The sequence below is a fragment of the Penicillium samsonianum genome (genome assembly GCF_028829775.1).
Source record: "Penicillium samsonianum strain IBT 33392 chromosome Unknown utg000001l_segment0_segment0, whole genome shotgun sequence".
NCBI classification, from domain to species: Eukaryota; Fungi; Ascomycota; class Eurotiomycetes; order Eurotiales; family Aspergillaceae; genus Penicillium; species Penicillium samsonianum.
The window spans coordinates 4,492,710-4,517,633 of record NW_026643259.1 but is presented as its reverse complement, the minus strand read 5'-3'; the positions used below and the strand labels follow the sequence as shown (position 1 = coordinate 4,517,633).

General features: G+C 50.1%; 14 protein-coding genes across 14 annotated transcripts; 8 read left to right on the top strand and 6 right to left on the bottom strand.

The window, feature by feature from the left end:
• Positions 1-1,387: 1,387 nt before the first annotated feature.
• On the top strand, positions 1,388-2,020 carry N7471_001734 (nucleic acid/nucleotide deaminase domain-containing protein; the record flags this gene model as incomplete). Its single annotated transcript, XM_057274455.1, has 1 exon — positions 1,388-2,020. One exon carries the CDS (start codon positions 1,388-1,390, stop codon positions 2,018-2,020), a length of 633 nt encoding a protein of 210 aa, XP_057142634.1.
• Positions 2,021-2,124: 104 nt separating this feature from the next.
• N7471_001733 (C2H2-type zinc finger protein) lies at positions 2,125-2,863 on the bottom strand (the record flags this gene model as incomplete). Its single annotated transcript, XM_057274454.1, has 3 exons — positions 2,125-2,376; positions 2,424-2,686; positions 2,759-2,863. 3 exons carry the CDS (start codon positions 2,861-2,863, stop codon positions 2,145-2,147), a joined length of 600 nt encoding a protein of 199 aa, XP_057142633.1. The 3' UTR covers positions 2,125-2,144.
• A 2,736-nt stretch (positions 2,864-5,599) lies between these two features.
• Positions 5,600-7,726, top strand: N7471_001732 (glycoside hydrolase family 32 protein; the record flags this gene model as incomplete). The annotated part of the gene is made up of 4 exons (XM_057274453.1): positions 5,600-5,764; positions 5,829-5,910; positions 5,971-6,794; positions 6,863-7,726. The coding sequence occupies 4 exons, from the start codon at positions 5,600-5,602 to the stop codon at positions 7,724-7,726; spliced, it is 1,935 nt and encodes a 644-aa protein (XP_057142632.1).
• Positions 7,727-8,162: 436 nt separating this feature from the next.
• Positions 8,163-9,001, top strand: N7471_001731 (uncharacterized protein; the record flags this gene model as incomplete). The annotated part of the gene is made up of 3 exons (XM_057274452.1): positions 8,163-8,493; positions 8,545-8,916; positions 8,961-9,001. 3 exons carry the CDS (start codon positions 8,163-8,165, stop codon positions 8,999-9,001), a joined length of 744 nt encoding a protein of 247 aa, XP_057142631.1.
• A 398-nt stretch (positions 9,002-9,399) lies between these two features.
• Positions 9,400-10,115, bottom strand: N7471_001730 (uncharacterized protein). Its single transcript, XM_057274451.1, has 4 exons — positions 9,997-10,115; positions 9,710-9,948; positions 9,579-9,653; positions 9,400-9,525 (listed from the first exon to the last, which is right to left on the bottom strand). Coding segments are annotated over exons 1-4 (420 nt in total). The 5' UTR covers positions 9,998-10,115; the 3' UTR covers positions 9,400-9,420.
• Positions 10,116-11,115: 1,000 nt separating this feature from the next.
• On the top strand, positions 11,116-12,267 carry N7471_001729 (kinase-like domain-containing protein; the record flags this gene model as incomplete). The annotated part of the gene is made up of 1 exon (XM_057274450.1): positions 11,116-12,267. One exon carries the CDS (start codon positions 11,116-11,118, stop codon positions 12,265-12,267), a length of 1,152 nt encoding a protein of 383 aa, XP_057142629.1.
• A 550-nt stretch (positions 12,268-12,817) lies between these two features.
• Positions 12,818-14,306, bottom strand: N7471_001728 (battenin family protein; the record flags this gene model as incomplete). Its single annotated transcript, XM_057274449.1, has 3 exons — positions 12,818-13,328; positions 13,381-14,104; positions 14,162-14,306. 3 exons carry the CDS (start codon positions 14,304-14,306, stop codon positions 12,818-12,820), a joined length of 1,380 nt encoding a protein of 459 aa, XP_057142628.1.
• Positions 14,307-14,634: 328 nt separating this feature from the next.
• On the bottom strand, positions 14,635-16,273 carry N7471_001727 (acetylornithine transaminase; the record flags this gene model as incomplete). Its single annotated transcript, XM_057274448.1, has 3 exons — positions 16,064-16,273; positions 15,765-16,004; positions 14,635-15,702 (listed from the first exon to the last, which is right to left on the bottom strand). The coding sequence occupies exons 1-3, from the start codon at positions 16,193-16,195 to the stop codon at positions 14,635-14,637; spliced, it is 1,440 nt and encodes a 479-aa protein (XP_057142627.1). The 5' UTR covers positions 16,196-16,273.
• Positions 16,274-16,456: 183 nt separating this feature from the next.
• Positions 16,457-16,876, top strand: N7471_001726 (succinate dehydrogenase assembly factor 4; the record flags this gene model as incomplete). Its single annotated transcript, XM_057274447.1, has 1 exon — positions 16,457-16,876. The coding sequence occupies one exon, from the start codon at positions 16,457-16,459 to the stop codon at positions 16,874-16,876; it is 420 nt and encodes a 139-aa protein (XP_057142626.1).
• Positions 16,877-17,290: 414 nt separating this feature from the next.
• N7471_001725 (hydroxymethylglutaryl-CoA lyase) lies at positions 17,291-18,434 on the bottom strand (the record flags this gene model as incomplete). The annotated part of the gene is made up of 2 exons (XM_057274446.1): positions 17,291-18,115; positions 18,180-18,434. The coding sequence occupies 2 exons, from the start codon at positions 18,432-18,434 to the stop codon at positions 17,291-17,293; spliced, it is 1,080 nt and encodes a 359-aa protein (XP_057142625.1).
• Positions 18,435-18,701: 267 nt separating this feature from the next.
• Positions 18,702-20,066, top strand: dph1 (2-(3-amino-3-carboxypropyl)histidine synthase; the record flags this gene model as incomplete). Its single annotated transcript, XM_057274445.1, has 2 exons — positions 18,702-18,864; positions 18,922-20,066. 2 exons carry the CDS (start codon positions 18,702-18,704, stop codon positions 20,064-20,066), a joined length of 1,308 nt encoding a protein of 435 aa, XP_057142624.1.
• Positions 20,067-20,371: 305 nt separating this feature from the next.
• On the bottom strand, positions 20,372-23,210 carry N7471_001723 (uncharacterized protein; the record flags this gene model as incomplete). The annotated part of the gene is made up of 2 exons (XM_057274444.1): positions 20,372-22,958; positions 23,194-23,210. 2 exons carry the CDS (start codon positions 23,208-23,210, stop codon positions 20,372-20,374), a joined length of 2,604 nt encoding a protein of 867 aa, XP_057142623.1.
• Positions 23,211-23,780: 570 nt separating this feature from the next.
• N7471_001722 (uncharacterized protein) lies at positions 23,781-24,171 on the top strand (the record flags this gene model as incomplete). The annotated part of the gene is made up of 2 exons (XM_057274443.1): positions 23,781-23,965; positions 24,000-24,171. Coding segments are annotated over 2 exons (357 nt in total), but the record flags the coding sequence as incomplete, so codon positions are not given.
• A 35-nt stretch (positions 24,172-24,206) lies between these two features.
• On the top strand, positions 24,207-24,792 carry N7471_001721 (uncharacterized protein; the record flags this gene model as incomplete). Its single annotated transcript, XM_057274442.1, has 4 exons — positions 24,207-24,253; positions 24,312-24,401; positions 24,501-24,643; positions 24,728-24,792. 4 exons carry the CDS (start codon positions 24,207-24,209, stop codon positions 24,790-24,792), a joined length of 345 nt encoding a protein of 114 aa, XP_057142621.1.
• Between the last annotated feature and the right edge of the window lie 132 nt (positions 24,793-24,924).

The following is a 24,924-nucleotide window of genomic DNA, read 5'->3' as shown; positions in this document are numbered from 1 at the left end:
GACCAATGAAGTGAGGTATGTGAATGCAAGGCGCGCCTGATGTCGCGGGCCTGTTAGACTTTTGTCAAGAAATTGGGCCAATATCAAGAGCCCGAACCAGCCGGTAAGGGCTACCCTAGTAAGTCCACGAGTGATTAATTATCTCATAGATGGCCTCTCACATTGGCAGCCTCCCGCATTGACAAATTCTCTCATATATGACCTCCCACATTGGCAGCCTCCCGCGTTGGTAGCCTCCCGCATTGGCAGCCTCCCGCATTGGCAGCCTCCCGCATTGGCAGCCTCCCGCATTGGTGATCTCCTCCTGCTACAACCTCCCGCAGTTTCTCTGCAGTGATTCACTTCCCTCGAAATCTCCAAGCGTGACATCAGCACCGGCTTTGTGCCTTGGGATCATAAACAAGTCTTCTTGGCTCCCTCTAATCATGGATCGAAGCAACACTTTAGACCTAAAAATCACCGATATGAAAGAGAAACGCCGCTTAGAGGTTGATTCCATTGGTGTTGGCCCCCCAAGATTTGATCCATACCGAAGACTTCTGGCCCGATTCTACGAGCCATTATTTCTTTTGAGGGCACTTGGTCAAACGCGAGGCGAACATATACCCCAGCCCACGAGCTTCGATGCTCCTATGGAAAGCAGGCGAAGATTCTTACAGAACCTTGCTTATGTGTGTGATTTCAAGAAAGGAGGGGATTCTTGCACCGCAATAGGCTTGGAAAGTCGCCAAACACACTACCTGTTTTGGGTTGCTTCAAACGCGATGATCGAAAAGATAGTTTCTTTTCTCAACGAAGCTCTCAACGTCTTGATGGGCACGAACAGCCAGCCTGCCTTGGGTCTGGCAGCCACAGAGTCTGCATTCATTCAGCTTTGCGCAGACTTTGCAATTTCTCGTATTAACCTGGAGCGCAAGAATTTCCAAAGAGAGGCGATGAACTGCATTTCAAGACTCACAGAAAAGACCTCAAAACCTGGTGAGCATAGAGATTCCATAAATATTCTCATAGGTCTGCAGCTGAGGAGCCTCTAGCCCAGGAACTGGTCAAATGGCTGCACATAGCCTTTAATCACAGTCACAACATCGAGCTTTGCAACTTCGCGTATAAGAACCGCAATTCGATCTATATCGACCAGCTTGCAGCAATAGCATTACAAGAAGAGAACAAACTAGACCCTGCAGGCAGACGGTCATGTTTTTCCTTAGTCCGACATCACATTTTAGTGCTTGCCCATCACATACGGGCACCAAAAGAGCTCGTTGACGACTCCTTTCATTTGGGACACATATTGCAAACATATGATGTTTGTGGCATTGATCCATTTCCAAGTGTACCAGGACCAGTGTGCGATTCACATACAAACCTCCGCGGAATTCTGAATCGTATGTACAAAACGCCCGGAGAGGAAAAGAAAATTGTCGAGGAAGGTCTCCTCTACTTGAACAGAACTTCAGGTTCTCTAATCTTCGAGCATTTTATGGAACAATACGAACAACCTTGTCCTCAAGTTCATGCAGAAGTTCAAGTATTAGAGCATTTTTACCAGAGAAAGCTCTCCTTTGCGGACGGCGATCGATTTATTGCTTGCAGCAAGCCCGCTTGCCTTTGCTGTGAGCTATACTTCAAGCATCATCCAGCGCGCATGGTGCTGCCTTCATCACATCGGAAGGTCTGGACAAGATGGAGTCCTCCAGCCGTGAAGGTATTTACCAAGAATGACATGGCAACTCGAGAGCAAACCCAGATTATGAGCAAGATTACGCAAGAGCTCCGTGACCAGATCACTGACCAAGTTTTGCGGCGCTCACAAGCAAGCCGCTGGCATCCAGACTCTATAACTTGCATCACGGAGATGCACTCTGCAAGTAACTTTAAGTCGCTTGACGAGCAAGACATTTGCGAAAATGCATACAGCGAATCTGTTGCAGATCCCTTGGATAGTCCAGAGACCGGAGAGCGAGGTGGTCTAGATCAGGAAATTGATTCGGACGATGGCGGCGTGTCCATTCATATTTAATTCGTCAATTCAATTACAACGTCTCACGTGGGTATCAATTTGCGATGCTATATCTCGTGTACAGACTCTACATCCATCTAATTCGATCGAAAACTCGACTAAAGGACAATCACAATCATATTTTCTATCTTCTCATATCAACTGGATGCTTTTTCCTGCAGTGTCGTTGGAAGTTATCCTTGCGTGTAAACGAGACATTGCACATCTGACAAGAGAACTGTTCTTCCACATTCCAGCGTTGCTTAGCCCACGTGTTATGAGCACGCTCGACATGTCGGCGCATATCCCCTTGTTGTGCAGCAGCGTAATCGCACACAGGACATTTGATTAGTTTCTCATGCCATCGTAAGTGTTTTCTGAAATGAATTAGATACGATCTTTTATTCCAGTATGGAAGCCTCACCGAAAAAGTCCCTTCTGCTGGAAACCCTCCCGATCGCGACACGTCTCCCGCTGGCAGTAATACAGCCCGTCCGAAGCAACATCCGTCATACTGATTGAAGGCATTTCTGCTTCTTCAAATCGCCATTCCGATTTTGAAACGCTTTTGGGAGATCCCGAGTCTTGCTTGGTGTTTATAGCCAATGAGCTCAGAGCCTCTGAAGCGGCCATCGGATAGTCGCACATTTCACCTACATCAACCGGGATTGAGCTCGACCCAGCACTCTATAGAGACTGGTCGTGGTCGAGCAAATCTAGATCTGAAACAGGTTCAAGGTCCGTTGTGTATGAACTGACATGCTCGTCGAAGCTGGCAAATTCCATTGGGTTTGCGTGAGTTCCAGGTGACGGGAAGATACTGTCGTCTTCAGGGTTGCAAAGGAGTGTTATCTCCGGTTCCATTTCAGGGGCCGAATTATTATCCGTAGTAGAAGTCGCAAAGTCGAAACAAATATCCCAAGGTGCCCCCAGTATCCAATCCCCACTCTCACTTTGCCCAAAGAATCGTGGTTCCATGGCCGATTGACTTGAGTGGGAGCAATGCGCTTCGTACAATTCAGGCGGGCGCCAGCGAGTATATGTATACGAAGCATTCTCCGTGAAATTTTATGATACATAGGATCTACGTGGGGATGACGACGACCAAGAATGAACGGAGAGGCACGTATGGCTCAATTAGCTGCCAAGACACCCCTTTATCGTTCACCGCTAGTTGTGGCCATGTAGCTGCTGACAGCGCATTCAGCCAACCCAACGTCTTGCCAGCTGAGGAGCCTGTTGGATTGATGAAGTCATAGTAGTACCTACGAATTTAGTGTTAGTCAACATTGCCTTTCGGTTTCAGCTTGTGTTATACCAGAATTTAATATCATATGTATTTCAGTCCAGCACGTCGAGATGTGACTCTAAATACAATATCTGATAACCTTTCTTAGGAAGTACGTTGAGCGTTAAAGTGATATTCGAAATCAGACCTGCAGTCTCGCTCTCTTTGTTTCCCAAGCCCCACCTCAAATGTACTAGTCTATATATATTAGGAAATATTTCCGCCTTGCACTTGCCCTTGTATCTTCAATGAGTCTGATTAGCAAAGTATTCCCAGGAGCATCTATCATATAATGGCAATGCTGATTAGCGCAATTATTTGCAGCCAGTTTACCAGGATGAATAGCCATAGTGCTGATGCCAGGCCGTTCGGACGATGGAGGCCGTCTAAAAGTGGAGTCTTGCATGTGATAGAACTAGTACCCAGTCTTAAAGCGCTCAGGGTTCAAAACCGCTTTTTGGGGGGGAGGGTACGCCGCCGACTTCGGGATGCCCGAGGTCCCTGCTTAATCTCGGTTTCCCGAGGGTGAGGCTGCCAAGTCTTTACGTCCCCTAATGAATGGATGATTTTCCCGAAAGATGACTGCGTGTCTAACATCCACCACTAACCTATCTAGGTAACTTTCGATTCAACTTTATGCGTCAAAATAGATAAATATGCCAAGACCTTCCTAGTTAGTTCTAAGTATCCTTATCCCTACCAACCTACCATAAACTGATGAAGGGTGAACCGTACTACTGCTTGGTTATCAAAAGTATTTTATGTGCTTAAGCTGGCGTCCAAGGTAGCCGTTCTCAGCAGCCAATTTATCATTAATCAGCGTTAGAGTATAATCAAGAGCGGTGCTAGTTTCTACGCCTATCAGAAAGCGATCTTGAGAAGACAAGAAGAAGACGTGTTACTAGAATGTCCAGGCATGGGTCTGCTACTGCCTTATTAGCGGCGAATTTTATAGGAACGCGGGGAGTCTCCTGAGTATGATTCTGGGCCGGGGCTGGGCTCTCCTTGGACATATGTGGATATCCAACAGTTATCCATAGTATTCTCCATAACGCTAAAGATACATCCAATTAACATATTGTATTACGTTTTGACACGTTCAAATCGCGTCTACCCACCTATATCACAGTTTTACTTTTACTACTAGCTCCCCCCCTGTAAGTCACTCTCCTTTACTTTCTGGCCTTCACGGCTAAACTAAAATTATGTCTCAATCTCAAGCATCTGACAGTCTATATGAATGATCATACTACGACGAATCGATCATCGACCCCTCACTTCTTCAATCAGATAATTATCAATGCCCTGATCTACCGAGCAGTGATATCACACGCGCCTCAATTTCTCTCTCGAATACCTGGCCGACCCTAAAAAAGCTAAAGCCCCTCGCCCCTGTATCGCTTCGACGTGTTGGTAAGCCTTTACAGCAAGTCTACGTCCTCTACAACGAGGATAACGAGGATACTAAAATGGAGGATTCGCATGATAAATTTGTACAATGATGGTTAAAGACTGACTATGGCCACCAGTCAAGTCTATGTAAGTCTATTAAACGGGATAGTGAGCTTAAAAATTCCGACGTTTGGCCATCCTTCAATCAGGTTGCACATGAGAGGACTGATAAGCCTAAGGTTATGTGTAAACGCTATTAAAGTGTCATTATTCATGCAGGGCATCGCCGCGCTGGATATACTCCTATAAGGGCGCAGTTTAAACAGTTATATTTGTATCCAGCCGCGCCCTCTGGGATAGAGCAGCTAGAACGGCAGTCTGCAGCCGCCAGTGCGCCAGTAGCACTGGGGGCTATAGACTGCCGTACGCCTATGCCCGAACCATGGGCGCTAGGTGACCACGGCCTTACATATGCTGTTGTATGTTTTTGTTTTTGCACTTCTCAGCGGCTGGGATGCGTGCGAGTGATATGGGTGAGAAGTCTAGAGACTAGGATGAGAGGAGAGAATGGGGTGACAATTCTCACCTTGGAGTAAGAGGGGCTAATTCACGAAGACTCGGGAGATTCTCGGGGATTTACAACGCCAATTCATCCCGGCTGACTGCCATTGGCTGTGAGCACCCCAGCATCCGGGTATTGAGTTGTTTCCACCCCGATTAAAATTTAGATAGCTTCCCCAACCCATCGGCGTCCTTTAGTAATTTGCGGGGGAAACCATGAAACCCCCTGGACTTAGACTTCCACCACCCGAAGATATTACGATGAAACCCCGGGGAAGTAAAATGAGACATTTGCCCTTCAAGTATAAGAAGGCGCTATCAATCCTCACTTGGAGGTGCGAATAGTCCAAACAGCAACTATGACCCCGAAGACAGCAATTCTTGGTGTGGTGCTCGGTGTCACCGTCTCAACCGCATGGGGTCAAACCCTGACGGAGGACATGGTCGAGAAAATGGGAAACAATAGCCTTTTCACTCGTTGGAGACCGTACTCCCATTTTTTGGCCCCTGCAGGGTGGATGAATGTATGTCTCATTTCCAATTCCGAAAAGCCTTGGATGAACTAAGTGGCACTAACCATTGATCCAGGACCCTTGTGCCCCTATGTACGACCCGGTTGAAGGCATTTATCATATGCACTACCAGTTTAACCCCAATCACGTCAACTGGGGTACTGTTCCCCTCTCCTAGCTGTTTAGCAAGATCCTTGCTAAATGTCTCATCCATATAGGCAACATATCGTGGGGACACGCGACGTCCAGCGACCTCATAACTTGGACTGATGTTGACCACAACCCCGGCAATGGACTTGCAGGATGGCAAGACGGAGAAGCGAAGTCAATTGGTACAACCAACTTGACTACGGACCACCACGATCCACCGATGTACAACCATCTGGGCATCTTTTCCGGAACAGCCCAGCCCGTCAATATCTCTGGTGAAGTCGATGGAACAATTCTCGCCTTCTACACATCCGTTTCAAAACTGCCAACCTCGTATACCTTACCCTATCTGCCTGGGACCGAAAGCCAAAGTCTGGCATACTCCACAGACGGTGGAGTGACATGGCAAGAATATGCCAACAACCCAGTCATCAGCAGCCCACCTGACGGTTGGAACGTCACCGGCTGGCGGGATCCCTTCTACCTCCCGCTTCCCCAGTTGGACACGCTACTAGGCAACTCCGAGCCTCACTACTATGCCATACTTGGCTCCGGTATTAAGGGCGCTGGCCCTCGCATGCCCTTGTACAGTGCTCCCGCGTCTGATCTCACCAATTGGAGTTTCCTTGGTGCTCTGTGGGAACCCACAGCGAACAGTACCTTGGGCTCGTTGGAGGAAACTGGATCGTATGGGCTCAACTTTGAAGTTTCCAACTTTTTCACTATTGACGACCACTACTTCGTCAGCATGGGTGCTGAAGGAGGCGAGGTCAGCTTCCATGACCGGAGGTGGGCTTTGTGGAATGAGGGGGAAATTTCCACGCGTCCGAATGGTAGCATTGCCTTCAACCCTGTCTCAGGCGGTGCGAGCGACTGGGGTATTCTGTATGCGGTAAGAATCAGATCATAACTAGACCATGCGATTTCCTCGAACTATGGAATACTAACAAGATCTGCCAGATCACCTCGTTCAATGACACTAAGAACAACCGCCGTATTCAGTACGGCTGGGCAAGCGAGGACATGGACAACTTTGGCATCGTGCAGCAAGGCTACCAAGGGGCGCTGTCCTTGGCCCGGGAGCTCTTCATCAAAGAGACCAGCGGTGTGGTCCACAACCCTGCTGACGCCACCCCTGGCAACTCCCGCTATACGTCAAACTCCAATGGCACCTGGACTGCACGCACTCTGGGCGTGCGCGCAGCCAGCGATGTAGTTGCGGGTCTTCGCTGTGGCTCTCGTCACACCAAGTCTCGTTGTAGCAAGAAGGTGTGCAGCAACACCAGCAACATCCGCCTGCCCAGCACTCTCAGTAATTCCTATGAATTGAAGCTGCATATCAAGGACACCACGGGTGTCACAGGTGTGACGGTCGCTGCCTCGCCCGGTCGCGAAGAGTACACGAACATCTACTATGATCCCTCCAAAAAGTCCGTCGTCTTGGACCGCGCCTACTCCTCCCAGATCAAGATGTTCCCCAACACGACACTGGCTGGGTACTTTGAACCCTACCAGATGGCAGGAATTCATGGCGGTAAAACTATGACAGAACCGATCGAAATGAACATATTCGTCGACGGCTCCCTCGTCGAGGTCTTTGTCAATGACCGCTTCGCTCTCACTGGCCGCATCTATCCCAGCAGGGAGGACAGTAATGGCTTTGCTTTGTACAATGCACCCGGCGTCAGCGTCCAGTACGGAGATATTGAGATCTGGGATGGCTTGCTCAACGTCTGGCCCGACAGACCCCTGAACAGCAGCTCCGAGCTCGTCTTTGACACTCCTGCCGAAACTAACAACTACACTTGGTGGGACGGGAACTAAAGAAGAGAAAGTAAAATTGTGTCTCCATGACATAATTACTCAGTATTGTACAAAGCTGTCGGCCTTTGGCTGTACTCTCAGTCTTTTGAACACTTCAGCCTATGTGTCAGAATGGGGGGATCAGCCTACAAATTCCAGAATATTTATTTACCTTGAATGCTGCATGGCCTCTGCATGAGAAAACACACGAACCTTAAGTACATATTAAAATTAGTAGCGCCATGATAAATCGCCATATTTCGATAGTTGAATTGAATCAGACAGATATATACCAATTCTGGTTATCATGTATAAATCCGCTGGGGTTTCTATCACCTAGGGGTGATAGGGGCTAACTCACTTAGTGTTACTTGAATGAGAAGGAATACTAGAATACTAAAAAGACATGAACATTTTTTTGATGAACTCCAAGAACCGTATTTCTTGCAATGGCCATATGACAGATGATAGTCTGCGGTACGGTACCTGTATACTAGAGCTATCGTTCTTTACTACTTGGCCTGCTGAGCCTTACCGACAAGATAACTACACAAACTTTCTCGACCCGGAAGGATTCAAGGGACTGCGAGTCGGTGTTCTTCGAGACCCCTTTTTCCAGAACATTACTACTCGGGACAGGATGACTATCACTGCCTTTAACGAAGCCATCCGCAAGATGTCGTCTTTGGGTGCGACTGTCCTGGAAACGCCGTTGCCTAACGCACCTGGGTGGAACTACACTTTTGTGGGGGGATCGTCACGAGTGAACAATGGAACTGTTCAGATCCGTAAGTAAAACGAGAATGGCGTCGCTATTGAGTCTTACTAACTTGGTGCAGAGTATGATCTCAAGACAGATATTGCTCACTATCTACAAACCCGGAGGGTTAACTCGGGTGCCAACACTCTTGAAGATGTCATCAACTTCACCGTCAAGCTGTGGGATCTTGAGTCTCCAGAGGGCCAATGCTGTTTTCCTATCCTAGTTGCAGCAGATCAACTGGGTGATCGGTCGACTTCTAGAGAATACTGGTTGGCCAAGAACACCCAGGCTCGCCTTTATCAAGAAGGTCCGGCTGTCCTTTTTGAGAAGTACAGGCTCGATGTGCTCGTGCTGCCGACTGAATTCTCGTCTTCGCGACTCGGTGCGGTAGGGAGATTTCCCGTTGGGTCGGTTCCTCTGGGCTATGACGATATTAATCTGCCATTCGGTATGACGAGGGATCTGTCTTTCGCTCCATGTCTGCGTATGAAGCAAATTTCCCTGCTCGCAAGGTGCCACATCTGCTGGAGTAAGGTACGGCATGGAGTAGCGGGCTCAAGGCGCATGGTATGTGGCAATAGTATTGAAGATGGTACAACATTATTGGATATCTCGGAGAGATAAATCAAGGTGTAGCAATAGTATAGCGAAGGGCAAGGGTTGAGATTTAGAGCGAAGGACGCTGTCTCTTTATTACGAGATAGAGATTAGGATTAAGTTCTCCAACAATCGCGTATTTACCTTCTTTGTGGTGGTGTCGATTGAGACACAAGCGGGTGCAGGGGTAATTCTGATCTTCTGACCCTTCTGTCGCAAGGTTCTTCAGCCAAATCCAGTAAACATCACTTTCCTGAGACTTGTAACCACTTAGCACTAGAATTACCCTGGACAAGACGAAATATTATGAATCGTGCATTAGGGTTTATCTAACAGGCTATGATAGCATTGACTTTTACAACTTTGAAGTGCTCTCCTCGCGGCCAACAAGGTTAGGGTGGCCGTCGTTCATTGGTCGGGTGACAGCGTAGAAAGCAACACCCTCAGACTTTGTTGAGAACTATAAATGGGTCAGCAAGTGTATACAGGTTGATTGGAGTACAGAGAACTAACCTGAGCCTTGGATCCAACATGGAAGAAGGCCCAGTCTCCAGCAACGAGGTGGTGGGTCTTGCCAGTGGCCTCATCCTGTATGTTATCAGTATCATTCGTAATACAGATTTCGAAATCGACTGGGATCTTACTGTAATGTCGATTTGACCCTTGAGAACATACTTGGTCTCCTCGTAGTCGTACTCGCCGTATCGTGTAGGTCCGGGCACAACACGGTAGAATCCAGTGGTCAGGTAAGGGGTAGAGTGTGAGCTCTGGGATTTGATTGAGTGGAAGTCGGCGATAATGGCGCAGTCGCCCTCGGGGATAGGGATGTGCTCATGGCCGGCACCCTTGATAATAGTAAGAGGAACGATCTTGTTGTTAGACACTAGAGATGTTAGCACAAGATTTTAGACGACGACTAAGTGTATCTTACTGTTGAAGCGTATAGATAAAGACTAGAGATATAGACAAGTAGGTACAAGACAAGCTGTCAGCACCTGCTTATATACCCCGATTGAAACGGAGCATTCTCGGCATAGATAGGGTTATCAGACCTTGAGATACGGGGTCCGGCTCCGGGGCCGTAGCTCCGTCTGGGGCCGTGCTACCATTCAAGCTTATTCAGCTGTCACTAAGCTACAAATAGGGTTAGTGTCAGCGAATTAAGGTGGACCGAGACATAACGTGATCGGAACCTCACGGCCCTTGGCCGGATTATCCTGGAGGAAAACCTATCTTCCTTTACCTTGTCGGTATTTTGTTATAAGATCTGAGTTCCGAATGTCTCATCTGGTTGGCTCGGCCATCAAGGGACCCTGGGGCCACGGTTGCTTCGTCCCGCCCCTCTGTGCTACAGCCAATAAAATGATCTTTGATACTTGTGACTTGCAGCAGTATTCACTCAAACTCAAGTATTCATGGTCAAATGGAGATGGAGGGACGGGACGGCCCCGTAAGCATCCGGGGTTCCTTGATCCCTCTAGAGTCGACTCGGTCAAAACACATGCCTGTTTCTTATATGCTTGTCGATGATCACAACCCTCCCTTTTGAATCTTTCAACTCATCGTGAGGAAACGAGTCCACGAGCTTAGAAGCGTTCATTTCAAATACTGTGTAAAGAGAAAGATTCAGCGAGATGCCATTGTTATATGTATACAATCGTCGGGATTTATTTAATCTGTCTGGTTTGACCGTTTCTGAGGGAATTGTAAGTAAGACAGGCATTTATAGCGTTGCATTGTTAAACAATATGGATGCATCAATGGATGATTTCATATACCTTGAACCTTGATCCATCTATGAGCGATATGTAGACTACAAATCATGTGAAAATAGATGATCGATTTGGCGCTAAACAACTTCGGGACCCCGACACCCTTTTTGTGGATCACAAATTTGCATTTTCAGCGTTGCATCAATCATTCTCGCGATTGAGCTGTGACATAGACATTCAAAAGCTGCGATGTCCCCTGATAAATCATCACACTGCTGGCACATATTTCATCCTAGTCTCCTCTTTGCCTCTCTCCCTATCGCCCAAGACACCCCATCATGCATCAAAGCAAGATGGCCACGTTGACTCCCGTTCCTGTGACTCTTTCCAAAGACAAGGTACCGACTAAAAAGAATGTCAGGGACATTATCGGCACATTCCTGACGGAAGAATGGCCATCTGTGGATCCAGAGACCCTTACCGTGTCATACCATGCATCGTATGTCAACGCCCACTGTCCCGTGGAGCGACCGAAGCCCGCTACTGGCACACCTACTGAGACCTTGAAGGTGTTCATTAAATTTCATAATGACACCGGGGGGTGCCTCGAAATCTTCAAGCCTCTGGCACCAACCAAGCATGAGGAAGCACTTCTCTGCTACGAGTACGGTCAAACCGGACTGGGAGCCAAAGTATATGGATTCTTCGAGACACAGGATGGCACACTCGGGAGAGTCGAGGAGTTCCTGGATGCACGTAACATGGAACCGGAGGATGTTGAGAATCCGGTCATCCGAGCGGATGTTGCTAAAGGGCTGGCAATGTTTCATGTCTTAAAGACGTCACTGGAGAAAAAGGCAGTGGAATCATACTATGAAGCCGTCATCAATGGACTTACGAATTACCACAAGATGGACAAGTTGAAGGCACTTGGGAAAGAAGGAGGTGTTAGCATCGACAAACTAGTTGACTACGACTTTGGGAGGAGGCTGAGAAAGGTGGTGGACAAGCTGGAATCCATAGGAGGAAAGACAGGATGGTGTATTCATGACATCCAATTCATGAACGTGATGGTGAAAAATGATCCAAAGGAAGGGGAGAGCAAAGTCACCCTGATTGACTTTGAGTTCGTGATGCAGAACTACCGAGCATTTGACATCGGCGGGCACTTCATGCAAAAGATGTTCAAATGGTTTGACGAGGAGAGCAAGATAGCAGGTTGCAGGAAATATACAGAGGAGGAAAAGAGACACTTCTGTGACTCCTATGCCAGACAGTGGAACAAACTGACAGGTGATTCAGATACCGGGAATCAGGTGTTCCTGGAATCCGAATACGGATATTTGTTAGCCATCACTTTTGACATCCATAACATGCTTTGCTTCATTAATGCGCTAGGTGACAAGGATCCCTTGAACCTGCTCGGACTAAACAAGCTGTTCGATGAGTTTGTGGATCAGTATGCCAAACTTAATTTGGAAGATTCATGATAAAAAGAATGCATGTGCTCTCCTCCATTCTTCTATTTTCTTATGCCTCTTCTTACATGTAGTTCAGTAGTTAGTATTTCACTCGCAATTTCAGTGTATTTGGACGTGAATGAGATAGTCATTATCAATTTTTTGTCCTCTTCCGACGTAGATAATTGAAGCAGTGGCATAGTATTTGGTCGGGCCCATTGGCGAGCACCATGAAGGGGAAGGGGCTAAGTTGTATCGCGTAGCGTAAAGGCTGCGGGAATCCTGTATCTTTAACCACATTGAACCCTGACTGACAAAATTAGTATATAGCTTTAAGCCACAGATCACAGCCACACGCTATTCTCCAAAGCTTCGACGAATCCGACGCAAGAGATGCAATTACTGTAGTTAATTACGCTGACTCATCGAAGATACATGGACAAATGCAAGGCCGTAGAAAGATATTCCAATACGTCTAGTGCGCTTGAGGTGGGGCTGGAAACAAGGAGAGATATTGGAGGTAAAACTTATTTGACAAATTATCTGTGGATATATGTGCAGCACAGATATCCACTCTATTCTATGTCTTTTGTCGGCAATAATCACGCCCATGTTCAACCTGCCAACTGCACAACCAGACCTCCCACCCCATACTGAGGAAGCCCGCAATGCAGATACCTGCCGAGTCACTGACAGTGGTAGCGCCCAATGAGAATTCACGGTCCTCCTTAGGAACATGCTCTGCAATCTCAGCAAAGGTATTGACATATACCACTCCACCAAGGAGGCCCTCCCAGAAAACGACGATGAACACAAGCCATACGCTGGGAATAAAATTAAACAGAGCATGGAGGGTCAGCAACGCAAGGTTGACCACCTGCAGGAGCGACGGCAGGTACAGATTGTGGATGCGAAAGAATGGGGTCGAGGAGCGGGATATAAAGACGCCAATCTGATAGATGGCATTATAGGTCGGGTAGAACGAGCGGAAGTGCTCGAATGGTGATTCACGCAGTGGGAAAAGCAGAGTTGGAGCCACACCTTGGTTGATCACGTACTCGGCGATGTAGACCAGTAGCATCGGGACCATGCTATATACCTGTCAGCCTAGATTTGGGAGAATCGAAAGACTCGGATACTCACAAAGGAATGAACAGTCCCTTGATGCGATGTAGATTCACGCGTGCCTGGTCCTGCCAGGAACCACCTTGGTTGACATGGATAGACTTGTGGACGGGGGACACTCCCAAGAGCCTCTCGTCTTCACCACCAGCGCCATCATCCATTTCATCTTCCTCCACCCGGCCCCCGCCCTCAACGGCACGATATCTATCAGCGCCGATTTCAGCAGATCTCAAGGGGGACATGGGGAGCACGACAAAGAAGCTCATAGCCATAATGGCCGGTAAGCAGGCCGAAACCAACAAAGTGACATGAACGGAGAAGCCCAGCGCCGAAGTTGCGAGGGCATAAGCACCAGCTCCGATCAGCCCAGCGGCGCCAGTACCACTCCCCCACGCAGCCAGACTGAACGGACCGTAGAAGTGCGTGAGACCCACAAAGCTCAGCTCCCCAGCACCGCAAGAAAAGCTAGCCAGGATGATTCCCGCGATCTTGGATGCTATCGTTCCCCCATCAGTATAACCTGGGCTCATGGCGATGACCAGCATGCCCACGGATGACAGCAAGGCGAAGACGAGGATGCGCATCCAATATGGGACCAGGTGGATAAAGTGCGGGGCGACAAGTTTGGTCGCAAATGACGGGACCACATCCGCGAGGAGAACGACGCCTTTTGGTATATCGGGTCCGACTAGATCTACGGCTGCCGAGAGGATGATCACATATAGGACATTGTTGATAAGGCCTGCCGGGCATGGGTGTTAGTTAAGCTGATCAACTGGGGCTGGTTGAGGGTGCGCACCGAAGAGCCAGAAAGCGACGCAGACTCGGGGGTCTGCGCCACTAAAGGCACCACTAACACGGGCGCCGAAACGATTCCAGATGGAAGAAGATTGCTCTTGGGAGGAAAGCGTTGCGGCATCCTCATCGGATGCTGTGAGAGGCATTCGGTTGTTGCGTTGGGGGGAGTTGGTAAGAAACTACAGTAAAGTGACAAAAGATATTCAATCCACCATTCTTTATTCTTATTGAATATTCAGGGAATACGGGGGCATATCGAATCAGGCGCGAAGAGTGACGACTCCTTATCTACGCGATCCACCGCCTTCCGCCCTACACGTGGCTGAGAATTGGCATCTCCACATAAAAACAATGGACACACGACACTTTTCCTATATTGCTCTAGTATCTATGATGAAAATATGTCTTGTCATATCCAACGCAAGATGGTATAAAGGGGAAACAAAATCATAACCGGCATTCAGGACAAGACACTTACGACTTGGCCACAACCGAATCCACAGCCTGCTCCAAAGTCCGCAGACCAGTCTGAATCTGGTCTTCGGTGATCGTCAGGGCGGGGACAAATCGAATGCAACCCTCACCAGCAGTGATGATCAACATGCCGCGCTCACGGGCAGCAGTGATGATATCACCAGCCTTAGCGGTGTACTCTGGGGCAAGCTGAAGACCCAGGATCAGGCCGCGCCCGCGGATCTCGGAGATCACACCTGGGAACTTCTGCTGCATGGCCTGGAAGCCCGAAACAAAGAGATCGGACTTGGCCTGGACGGACTGCTGGAGCTCCGGCTCAGCAAGACGCTCAACGATGTGGTGAGCGACACGGCAAGCCAATGGGTTACCTCCGAAGGTGGTGCCGTGGTCGCCGGTCTTAATGTGCTGGCCAACCGTCTTGCCAGAAACAATGGTGGCACCAATAGGAATACCGTTGCCAAGAGCTTTGGCGGTAGTCAGGATATCGGGGTGGGCAGCCTCGCCAGAGGCCGGGGCGAGAGAGGGGTGAGCGTGGGCCCAGAAAGTACCGGTACGGGACAGACCGCACTGGATCTCGTCGAAGATCAAGACGGCGCCGGTCTCGTCACAGCGCTTGCGGAGAGCGGCAAGGAACTCGGGGGTAGCGATGTTGACACCGCCCTCGCCTTGAATGGGCTCAACGATGACACCGCATGTCTTATCCGTGATAAGAGTCTGGAGCTGGTCGATCTGGTTGAAATCTCCGTACTTGAATCCGGGGAGCATGGGCGAGAACGGAGTCTGGTACTTGGGGTTGGGAGTGGCCGAGAGGGCGCCCATTGTACGGCCGTGGAACGAGTTGTTGAAGGACACAAACTCGTGCTTATCACCTGAAGGGTCCAGAGTGCGGCCGGTCTTGCGAGCGAACTTGATGGCGGCCTCGTTGGCCTCGGTTCCGGAGTTGGAGATGAAGACCTGCGAGGCATCGCGCATAGCACCGGACTTCTGAGTCAGATCAATCAACAATTGACTCAGAGCACCGGTCCAAGGGTTGTGATAGAGGTTCGAAGCGTGGATGAGGGTTTCAGCCTGTAATTGAGGACCTTTTGTTAGAAATTGACCGATATATGGTCCATAAAAGCATTTCGCACCTGCTCCGCAATAATTTTCGCGATCTCCGGGTCACAGTGCCCAAGAGAGTTAACTGCAATGCCCGCCGTCAAGTCCAGATAACGTCGGTTCTCCATATCCCACAAGTAACAACCCTGTCCCTTCATCATCATCGGAGCCGGGCGAACGTAAGTAGGCACCATAAAAGGAGCCCGCTCATTAATGAAGGACGCCGTGACTGAGTCCGCCAAAGGGTCGGGGTTTGGCAGAGTTGTCTCCTTCTATGTGATCGTTAGTTCCCAATCTGAACGTTGTCTTGAACACTTTGCGTCACACATACCTTGACCTGGGACTTCACATTTTGAGGCGCATTGGACGTAGTTGCGAAGCGGCGCTGTACTGGTGACTCGAGAGCAGGGACGAATTTAGATACGCGAGGCAGACGGCGCGCGGCCACACGGAGGGCAGACATGGCAAACTTTTGATTTATAAAAATAGAAGGGGAAACAAAAAGCTAATCTGCAGCAAAAGAGAGGTGAGGATCGTAAAGAACTGCCTGATCAGATCACCGCGGTGAACTGCCGGGAGAAATAAAAAGGCGATATCGGGATCGGCAGCCTTAGTCACATCGGTGGAGTGAGTCAACAACCCCGAGGTCCCGAGATCTCCCCGTACATCGTACAACTTCAGACTTGCCTCATTGGACATATCATTCCCCTCATACACAAACACAATGGTATACTCTCTCGTTACTCGCCGTTCAATCCTCTCGGCTGCCACAGCCCGCGGCGCAATCCGACCACTCTCCACAACTCGATTCCTGCGCCAGAGCGGCGACGACAAGTCCATGCCCTTCTCAGACTCCCCGGCTCCGCCACGCCTCCCGAAGGAAGAACAGGAGATATTCGAACAACTCCAGAGGCGCTCCACTGGCGCATTCAGCACACCTCAGGTCAACCAGTCCCCACAGGCTGAGATTCAGGCAGACGGCAAAGGTGGCGAGCTTCACCCCGATGCGCCAAAGGGACTGCAGCCTGAGTTTGAGGGCGAGAAGAACCCAAAGACTGGCGAAGTTGGTGGGCCAAAGAATGAGCCACTCCGATGGGGCGCGGGTGGTGATTGGAGCTATGGTGGTCGCGTCACTGATTTCTGAGTGACCTCGGCTTAATCAGAGATATTTGCATCATGTTGGCGTTGGTGTTTCTTGCCTAGGAATATAATGTCTCCATAACCGGAGATGGAGAAGTGGGTGTTTAACTATAGTTGATCACAACTACAATGTACATAACAAAATGGCCTAGACTAACAATGCAAAGCACATTTACGCATCATTGCGGTGTTGGCGAATACAAGAATACTCGGCCGCTTATAGGGCCTTATCGTCTTTTAAGTGGTCTTCTCAGATGGTTTGTTTAGATGTCTTTTTTTAGATATCTTCTCCCCCTTCTCCGGTTTATAGCTAGACGGCGAAAGGGCTTAAAATGTGCAGACGACCTTTGATGTGAAACCCGTTAGGAACTAATGAATACTCCGAACAATGATAAGGACAGGTTATAGTGCAAATTGATCAAAGCGACGCTTTTTCTCCCGCGAGACGAGCCAGAGTCGCTTTTCCAGCCCGGCTACCATTAGCTCGGCCCAACTCTCCACTGATCCAAGCTCCAATCTTCGACATCTCATCTAAGCTGACCCCCGTGTGCATTCCCAAGCTGTGAATCGTGTGCACGAGGTCCTCTGTCGCCACATTTCCCGTCGCACCCTTGGAATATGGGCAACCACCAAGCCCGCCCACGCTGCTGTCGAAAATACGGACACCATGCTCAAGGCCGACAATTGTGTTCACCAAGGCCTGTCCATAGGTATCATGGAAGTGCAATGCCAAGTCTGTATTAGCGATGCCAGCGGCCTTGAGCGCTTGCAGAAGCTCCATGGTCCGGGGAGCGGTACCCATACCCGTTGTGTCCGCCACTGAGACCTCATCCGCTCCCATCTCCAGCAGCGTGGCGGTAATATCAGCCACCTTGACAGGATCCACATCGGGGCCTTCGTAGGGGCATCCTAGTGCAACAGAGACATATCCGCGTACCCGGATATTCTTGGTCTTTGCTAATGAGACAATCGGCTTGATGCGCTCCAGTGACTCGGCAATGGAGCAGTTGGTGTTAGCTTTCGAGAAAGCTTCCGTTGCTGCAGCAAAAAGAGACACCTCTGTAGTCGTCGCTGTCTTTGATGTCTCTCCAGTTGCGTCCGCGGAGACTCCCGTGTCATCAAGGATCTTGACCAGGCTCTCTAGCCCTCTGACGTTGGGGACAAGATAGTTGTATGCGATTGTAGATTGTGCTGGTGGTGGTTTTGTGAGAAGATGCTCGCAAATCTCAGCTGTGCTTGCCATCTTTCATAATGTCACAAAATCATCAGCTTCCTGTGGATGAAATCGCTGTACTGCAAGATCATACCTGGGGTACCCATTTTGCGGGCACAAATGAGCCAGCTTCAATGGTGGTAACACCCGTCTTAGCTAGTCGCTCGATCAACTCAAGCTTTGTTTGCATCGAAATGGATTTCTTCTCATTTTGCAGTCCATCTCGAGCGCCAACCTCCACGATGCGGACATGGTCCGAGGTTAACCGCGACTCGGTTGCGAAGCGGCGTGCGGAATATGGAGACCGCAAGGCAGAGAACAAACTCAATCTAGGGCGAGCTGTCATCATGATAAAGGTTAGGCCAATGTGTATGACCAGAGAAACCAGAATTACAAGGGAAATAGCAGGGAAGAGGGCAAGCTCTGAGAATGGAAGAGTAAGAGGCCGAGAATGCGGAGAGCGCTTTACCACTTCTGGACTAGTTGATCACCCCACCTCCTGCTGAGTCAGTCGGCAGAAAAAGAAGTGGGATGATATCAATTCCAATATTTGAAGGTTATCAAGATCAGTGAAAAGCCCAATTTTTGATATCTTTACACATTACACCTGAATATCATGGAGCCAAATCTTGCTACACCCTCTACTGAGGATGGGTCACAAGCCGCTAGCCAAATGCGTCAGCCAAAGAAGAGATTTGTCGGACGACGAACAGCAGATGCCCAAGCCCAGAAGGACACGACCAGTCAGAAAGATGTCGAGTCCACAGCGGTGCAAACAGGTACATATCGTCCTCTAGCTCAACTGAAGTGCAAAGACTAATTTCCGCTTCCTCCAGCCGCTCCCAGGCGCACTCCCCGCACCCTCAACCAAGTGCCACCAGAGATTCTGAACGATCCCGATATCCAAGAAGCAATGGAGCTTCTCCCCAAGAACTACTCATTTGAGATCCCCAAGACAATCCACCGAGTCCGCACATCAGGAGCTAAGCGAGTAGCCCTCCAATTCCCAGAGGGACTCCTCATCTTCGCGACAACCATCTCCGACATCCTAACCCAGTTCTGCCCTGGGATCGAAACCCTCATTATGGGCGACGTCACCTACGGCGCCTGCTGCATCGATGACTACACAGCGCGTGCCCTAGGCTGCGATCTGCTAGTCCACTACGCGCACAGCTGTCTGATTCCCGTCGACGTAACTCAAATCAAAACGCTCTACATCTTCGTGGATATCAGCATCGACACAAGCCACCTCCTCGCAACCTTAGAGCGCAACTTCAAGCCGGGCCAGTCGATCGCCACAGTAGGCACGATCCAATTCAACGCAACGCTACACGGACTGAAACCCGTGCTAGAGCGCGCCGGCTTCCGCGTCATAATCCCACAAATCACCCCGCTCTCCAAAGGCGAGATCCTCGGCTGCACATCACCGCAACTTTCCGAAACTGAAATCGACGCAATCCTCTACCTCGGCGACGGCCGCTTCCACCTCGAATCCGCCATGATCCACAACCCCTCCATCCCAGCCTACCGGTACGATCCGTACTCGCGAACCCTGACGCGCGAGAGCTACGAGCATGAGGAGATGCACACGATCCGCCGGGACGCGATCGCCACGGCCAAGACCGCGAAAAAGTGGGGGATTATCCTCGGCTCGCTCGGTCGACAGGGTAACCCGCACACTATGGCGATGATCGAGCGACACCTGCGTGAGCGCGGCATTCCAATCGTCAACCTGCTGCTGAGTGAAATCTTCCCCGGGAAGCTGGCGTCAATGGCGGATGTGGAGTGCTGGGTGCAGATTGCTTGTCCGCGGTTGAGTATTGATTGGGGATACGCGTTCGCGCGGCCGCTGCTAACGCCGTATGAGGCGCTTGTTGCGCTGGGGGTGCGGGAGAACTGGGATACGGGGAATAAGGGCGTGTATCCGATGGACTTTTATGCGAAGGAGGGGCTTGGACGGACGAGGCCGGAGCAGGCTTAGAGGTCGGCTGTTGAAAAATAGAAAATATATACCCCATTATAGACTCAGGGCAGCAGGACTGGCTCTGGCTGAAAGGTTATGACAATGATATACACGTTGATATGTTCCGTTCAGATTATCATGATAATATACTAGAGTATACTAGAGTATGTAGAGAATATGTATACACAGAGAGCAGGGGTATTAATAACCGCCGGGCTATCGAAGGCACCGACGAAAGACATCATGGCATTTCATTTCAAAATCCAATAAACCGATCCTAATCAAATACAAAGTTCATAATACAAGATGACGTTCAAAATCAATCACCCTTTCACATCATCAGTACTGTCAGTGTTGAAATCACTGGCACTTCCCCGCCGAAGGGAGAGGACATTTTTATTAGCCAATTCATCAGCAGTGCGTTCAGCAGCCCGCCATCGAGTAACAGCCTGCTGAACATCCTCAAACATCTCCAGCGAGTCCTGGATGATACCGCCCTCGTCGGAATCGCCCAGTTGAGTACTCTCCCGCGAACCACGGTCACTAGACATGGGGAAGGCAGGTCCGAATCCTCGCTGGGGAATTGGGTTGAACATGATAGCGTTGGCGAACATGCGAATCAACTCTTTCTCCAGTTGTGCAGAGTTCACAACTCCCTTTGGTGGTATGAAATCTTCATTCTTCTGCAACATGAGCACGCCGCTTTTGGACGGTGTGCCACCAGGAACCGGAGACTCTCCATCCCCAGCTGGAGTGCTGGCTGATTCTCCTGCGGTGGCGACGGCTTTGCTTCCCTGGTGGATGGCAGACTTGATTGTCTTGAGGTCAGAGGGCCGATAGATGAGATCTTGGTAGCCAGGGGCGTCGCGCTCGCTAATTGGCTTCGCAAAGATGGAGGCAAGCTTGTGGGTGGCTACATCGTTCATAATAGGTGCGGCGGTCCGGTGGAAGTTGCGCGTAGCCATGACATACTGAGTCGTATCGAATCTCGGGATATCCGCAGGGTGGGGTTCAAGTTCCACTGCTTCACTTGCGCCGCGTTTCCGTTTTGTCCGCGGTTTGGGAGTCCCTTCGTCTACGGCAGCAGCTGCACCCTTTCGGCGGCCCGTTGCTCGTGATTCACGTAGGGTGTCTTCCGAGGGTGCAGCAGACCCATCCCGCGAAGTCATGGATCGCCCGCGACTCCGGGAAGAGCCCGAACTTACAGCACGCGTCCTCCGAATTGAAGCTAGTTTCTCAGTCTTGATGACGGGGGCGGGTTTGGCGTCAGGCTGACCACGTCGCGGTCTCTTGTCTTCTGCAGATTGAGCTCGTTGGCCTAGATTTATTCTCGGTGGTGGTGACATTTCCATCGCATCAACGGGTGATTGATCTCGTTCACTAATGGGACTGACGTCCTCCGGCCGTGGCCGTGGCGGTGAGCTTGGAGAGCGCGAAACCCTCGGGCGAGGAGTCCTCTTCCACGGTGTGGAGGAGCCTTGTGTGTCAATTGACAGGCGTGGATGGGAGGCGCGCGATTCGGAGAAAGAGGGCAATGTGGCACTCGGGGTTTGGGAAACACGCGGGCGACCAATTGGGACAGGTGTGTGAACTGTAGATGGGATTGCGCTGGGTGTTTGTGGAACAGGAGGTTGGAGGGGGGTCTGGGCTTGTGACCCTGGCAAAGGTGGGTTGGTGGAAAGTGGTGGTACAGGTCGCTTGGTAGTGGCCTGAGCTGCTTGAGGTGTAGCAGCACCTGGGGAGACGACGGGGTATGGTGAGTGAGGAGAAGGATCCAGCTGCCACTGCTGGAAACTCGGCTGGGCGGGGGTTCGTTGGGACGCCGGCGCCAAGGGGCCAGCCTTGCCCGTAACAATGGGTGTAGGTGGGACGGGATTGGCGCGAGGTGCAATTTGCGACGGATGTGCGGGTGTGACTCGCGGCGCGGCTGGTGTGGTTGGAGGGGCTTTCTGAATAGATGGAGCAATTGGAGGTTGGATGGACGGTTTTGGTAGGGGATGGGTAGTGGATGGCTGCGGTTGAGGTGCTTGCCCAGCTATGTCTTGCGGTTTGGGTGTCGGGGTTTGCGCTTGGGTCATAGGAGGGGCGGGGTGTGTTTTCAGAGGCTCGTTTCTCGTTGGGGGCACATTTATTGCGATGTGCTGTGGTTCGGGCTTTGCCTTGTCCTCGGCGAGCGGGATGGTCGTCGCAAGAGGTTGACCTGTCTGATCTTGTACATTTGGGCGCGGCGTCTCTTCCTTCAAAACAGCATCCTTCCCTTCGATAGGCACCGGCTTCGTTGCAGCTGCCGCAGCGGCTGATTTGTCGTCCTCCTGCTGTAGTCGTTCCAGCTCAGCCCTGATTTCTGTGTACTTTTTCTCATCGTCCCTAATTTCTCTGGTGACTAGATCTCTGTATTTGGCGTAAAGGTGTGCCACTAGCTCTGGGACGAGCGTGGCATGGGTGAATCCGCCTGTCAATCCATCTGGTCGCGGACTGGAGATCTTGCGTTTCTTCAGATTAGGCGGACTAGAGCTACCTGCGGGCCGTCCATTGACCAAGAGCGCACCATCATGAGTGAATCCATCGCGCATCAATGTCGCATAGAGATCTTCCAGCGCCTCCGGGGTCAGGCGATCGGCATCGAAATCGACATTCTCGCGCACGAGCTGGTTGTTTCGCAAGAGGGTTGAGATTGAACCGAAGCTTGTCGGGCGGGAATCCGAAGTCGCTAGGGACTGGAAGAACAGGAGGGACTCAAACGAAGTGTATGTCGACAGAGGAGGCATCCCCCATTGCCCGTCCGGTCGGCCACTGGGGGAGAAGGCTTTGAGGATGGGGGCCACGGTGGTCGGTGGTCGGCGATCAGGGTGGTCACGGAAATCGTTCGGTGTCGCTGAACTGCGAGCTTCGAGGACTAGGTTGGCTTGGCTAGTATTTAGAGATAGCGAACGCGACAGGCTAGAAACGATAGCCCTTCAATCTATCCGCGCGAAAAATTGAGCGGAAAAAAATGAACGGCGACCACAACGGGTCAGGTAAAAACGCGTCGAATCTAGGGTTAGACGAAGCGACGAGATGAAATGCCCCTGTAGAATTGAAATGACGATGGAAATGGAAATGGAGATTGGAATTGGGGAAGACATCGATCACGATGCTACTGTACTGTACGGTATAGGTCATGTGACCAGTTGCCAGGGAGGAATCTGCCAGAATGCAAGTCATGCAACATACGATGATGTACTTTGTATATATTGGTTTATATAAATCTATAAATCGGAATGTCTTCTATAATCTTTGAAAGCATAGACATTTTCAACCATATATCCTTATATTCCGGTAAAATTGAGTCCATGTACTGTCAACGGTAGTATTTATAATGAAAATCCCCCCTAATTGCCTTGGAACCCATGTCAGGGGTTCCTTTTCTGATAAAGAAAGAAAGTCTCCTAATTTCCTAATTTCAGTTTGTAAGGTGAGCCAAGTACCGGACGTATGTAGGTACAATCAACCCCTATTTCTCTGTTTCTCTATATTGGTATAGAAAATAAGGAAATAAGAAACACACATATAACCATGGAAGTATAAAATAGTCAACCCCTGAAACAAAACCCCCCCCTATACTCCGTACTAATTATTAAAATGCGACACATAATGGCGTAGAACCCCTGTAATACAGTTGTAACACTTACGAGCTCTCTCCTTGCCGGTGGAGATATATGGGACCTCCAATTACCGCGACTAGTAACATAGTCGGTGGGCTATGATCATCTCTCAATTTCGCACTTCTCCCCTTCTTCTTTCCCCCCCTTTAGCTTCCTGGCAGGTCTCCAAAGTGCTTTGCTTATCACTCTTCTAACTATCTGTTCATCGCGACTACTATTGATATCCGGTATTTCTTTCACCTCCCCACCAGATTGTGGCTTATCTGTCGAGAAGTATAAAGAACTAACACTGTTTTTTTCCCCCTAGCAGCATCAAAATCCTCGGTTTAATTTCATCTGTACTTGATTCTTGGCTGGTCCTGGTCTCGACGATACCTAAACCGTCTAATACCTTAATTCTGCGACTTGGGTCTTGCCCCGCCTGTCTCAAGGTCGCACACCCCTCTGTCGCCGTTCAACTGTTGGGACCCGTTTTGTGATCACAGAAACCAGAGTGCTCAAATAACCACACGAGATGTCTGACATGGATCGCGAGTGGAAGCCAAAGGCCCGGCCTCAGTCGTTCGTTTCCCTATGTTGTTGTCGGATCTCCGAATAGTGGCATTAACCGTGACCTCAGGACCATGGCGCAAGCCTTCTCGTCGGCCTTGGACAGCGCCTTTATGCTTGATTCCGATGTCAACAATCTTTCGCAAACCATCGACCAGAAGTGAGTGGCGCATAATAATTCCTTTACCATCGATATCGCATGCGACTCTCGCTGTTATCATGACTCACATTTTCATGGGCGCTAACCTTAAACCCAAAGGAAGCAGCAGATGTTGATTCAGAACCGCGAATTGCAAGAGCTGCAGAATCGCATCCGCGAGGCCGAGAGGCGCCTCCAGTCCCAGTCTACCGGGGGTGACAACACTTCGTCCCAAATCAGCCGGGGACAAGGCCAGTCAGCTGGTGAGCGCTCAATCTGATCTTTTTGCGGGCCGATTGATATAGCTGGCCGGGTTTGCGCTGTAGCGGGGTCTGACTGTGTAACAGCTTCCCAGGGAGGATCCAACAACGAGCAGCAGCCGGAGCAGTATGAGCAGCAGGGGAACAACTGAATTCCGAACATCTGCAAATTTCGAGATCAGGAAGGTCAAAAATAGGCCACCTGGTCCTGGAGTCAGAACTAGATTAAGGCTGGGACGAGCGCATCAGGGCGGAACTCTCTACGATCCGTGATATTGGACCCG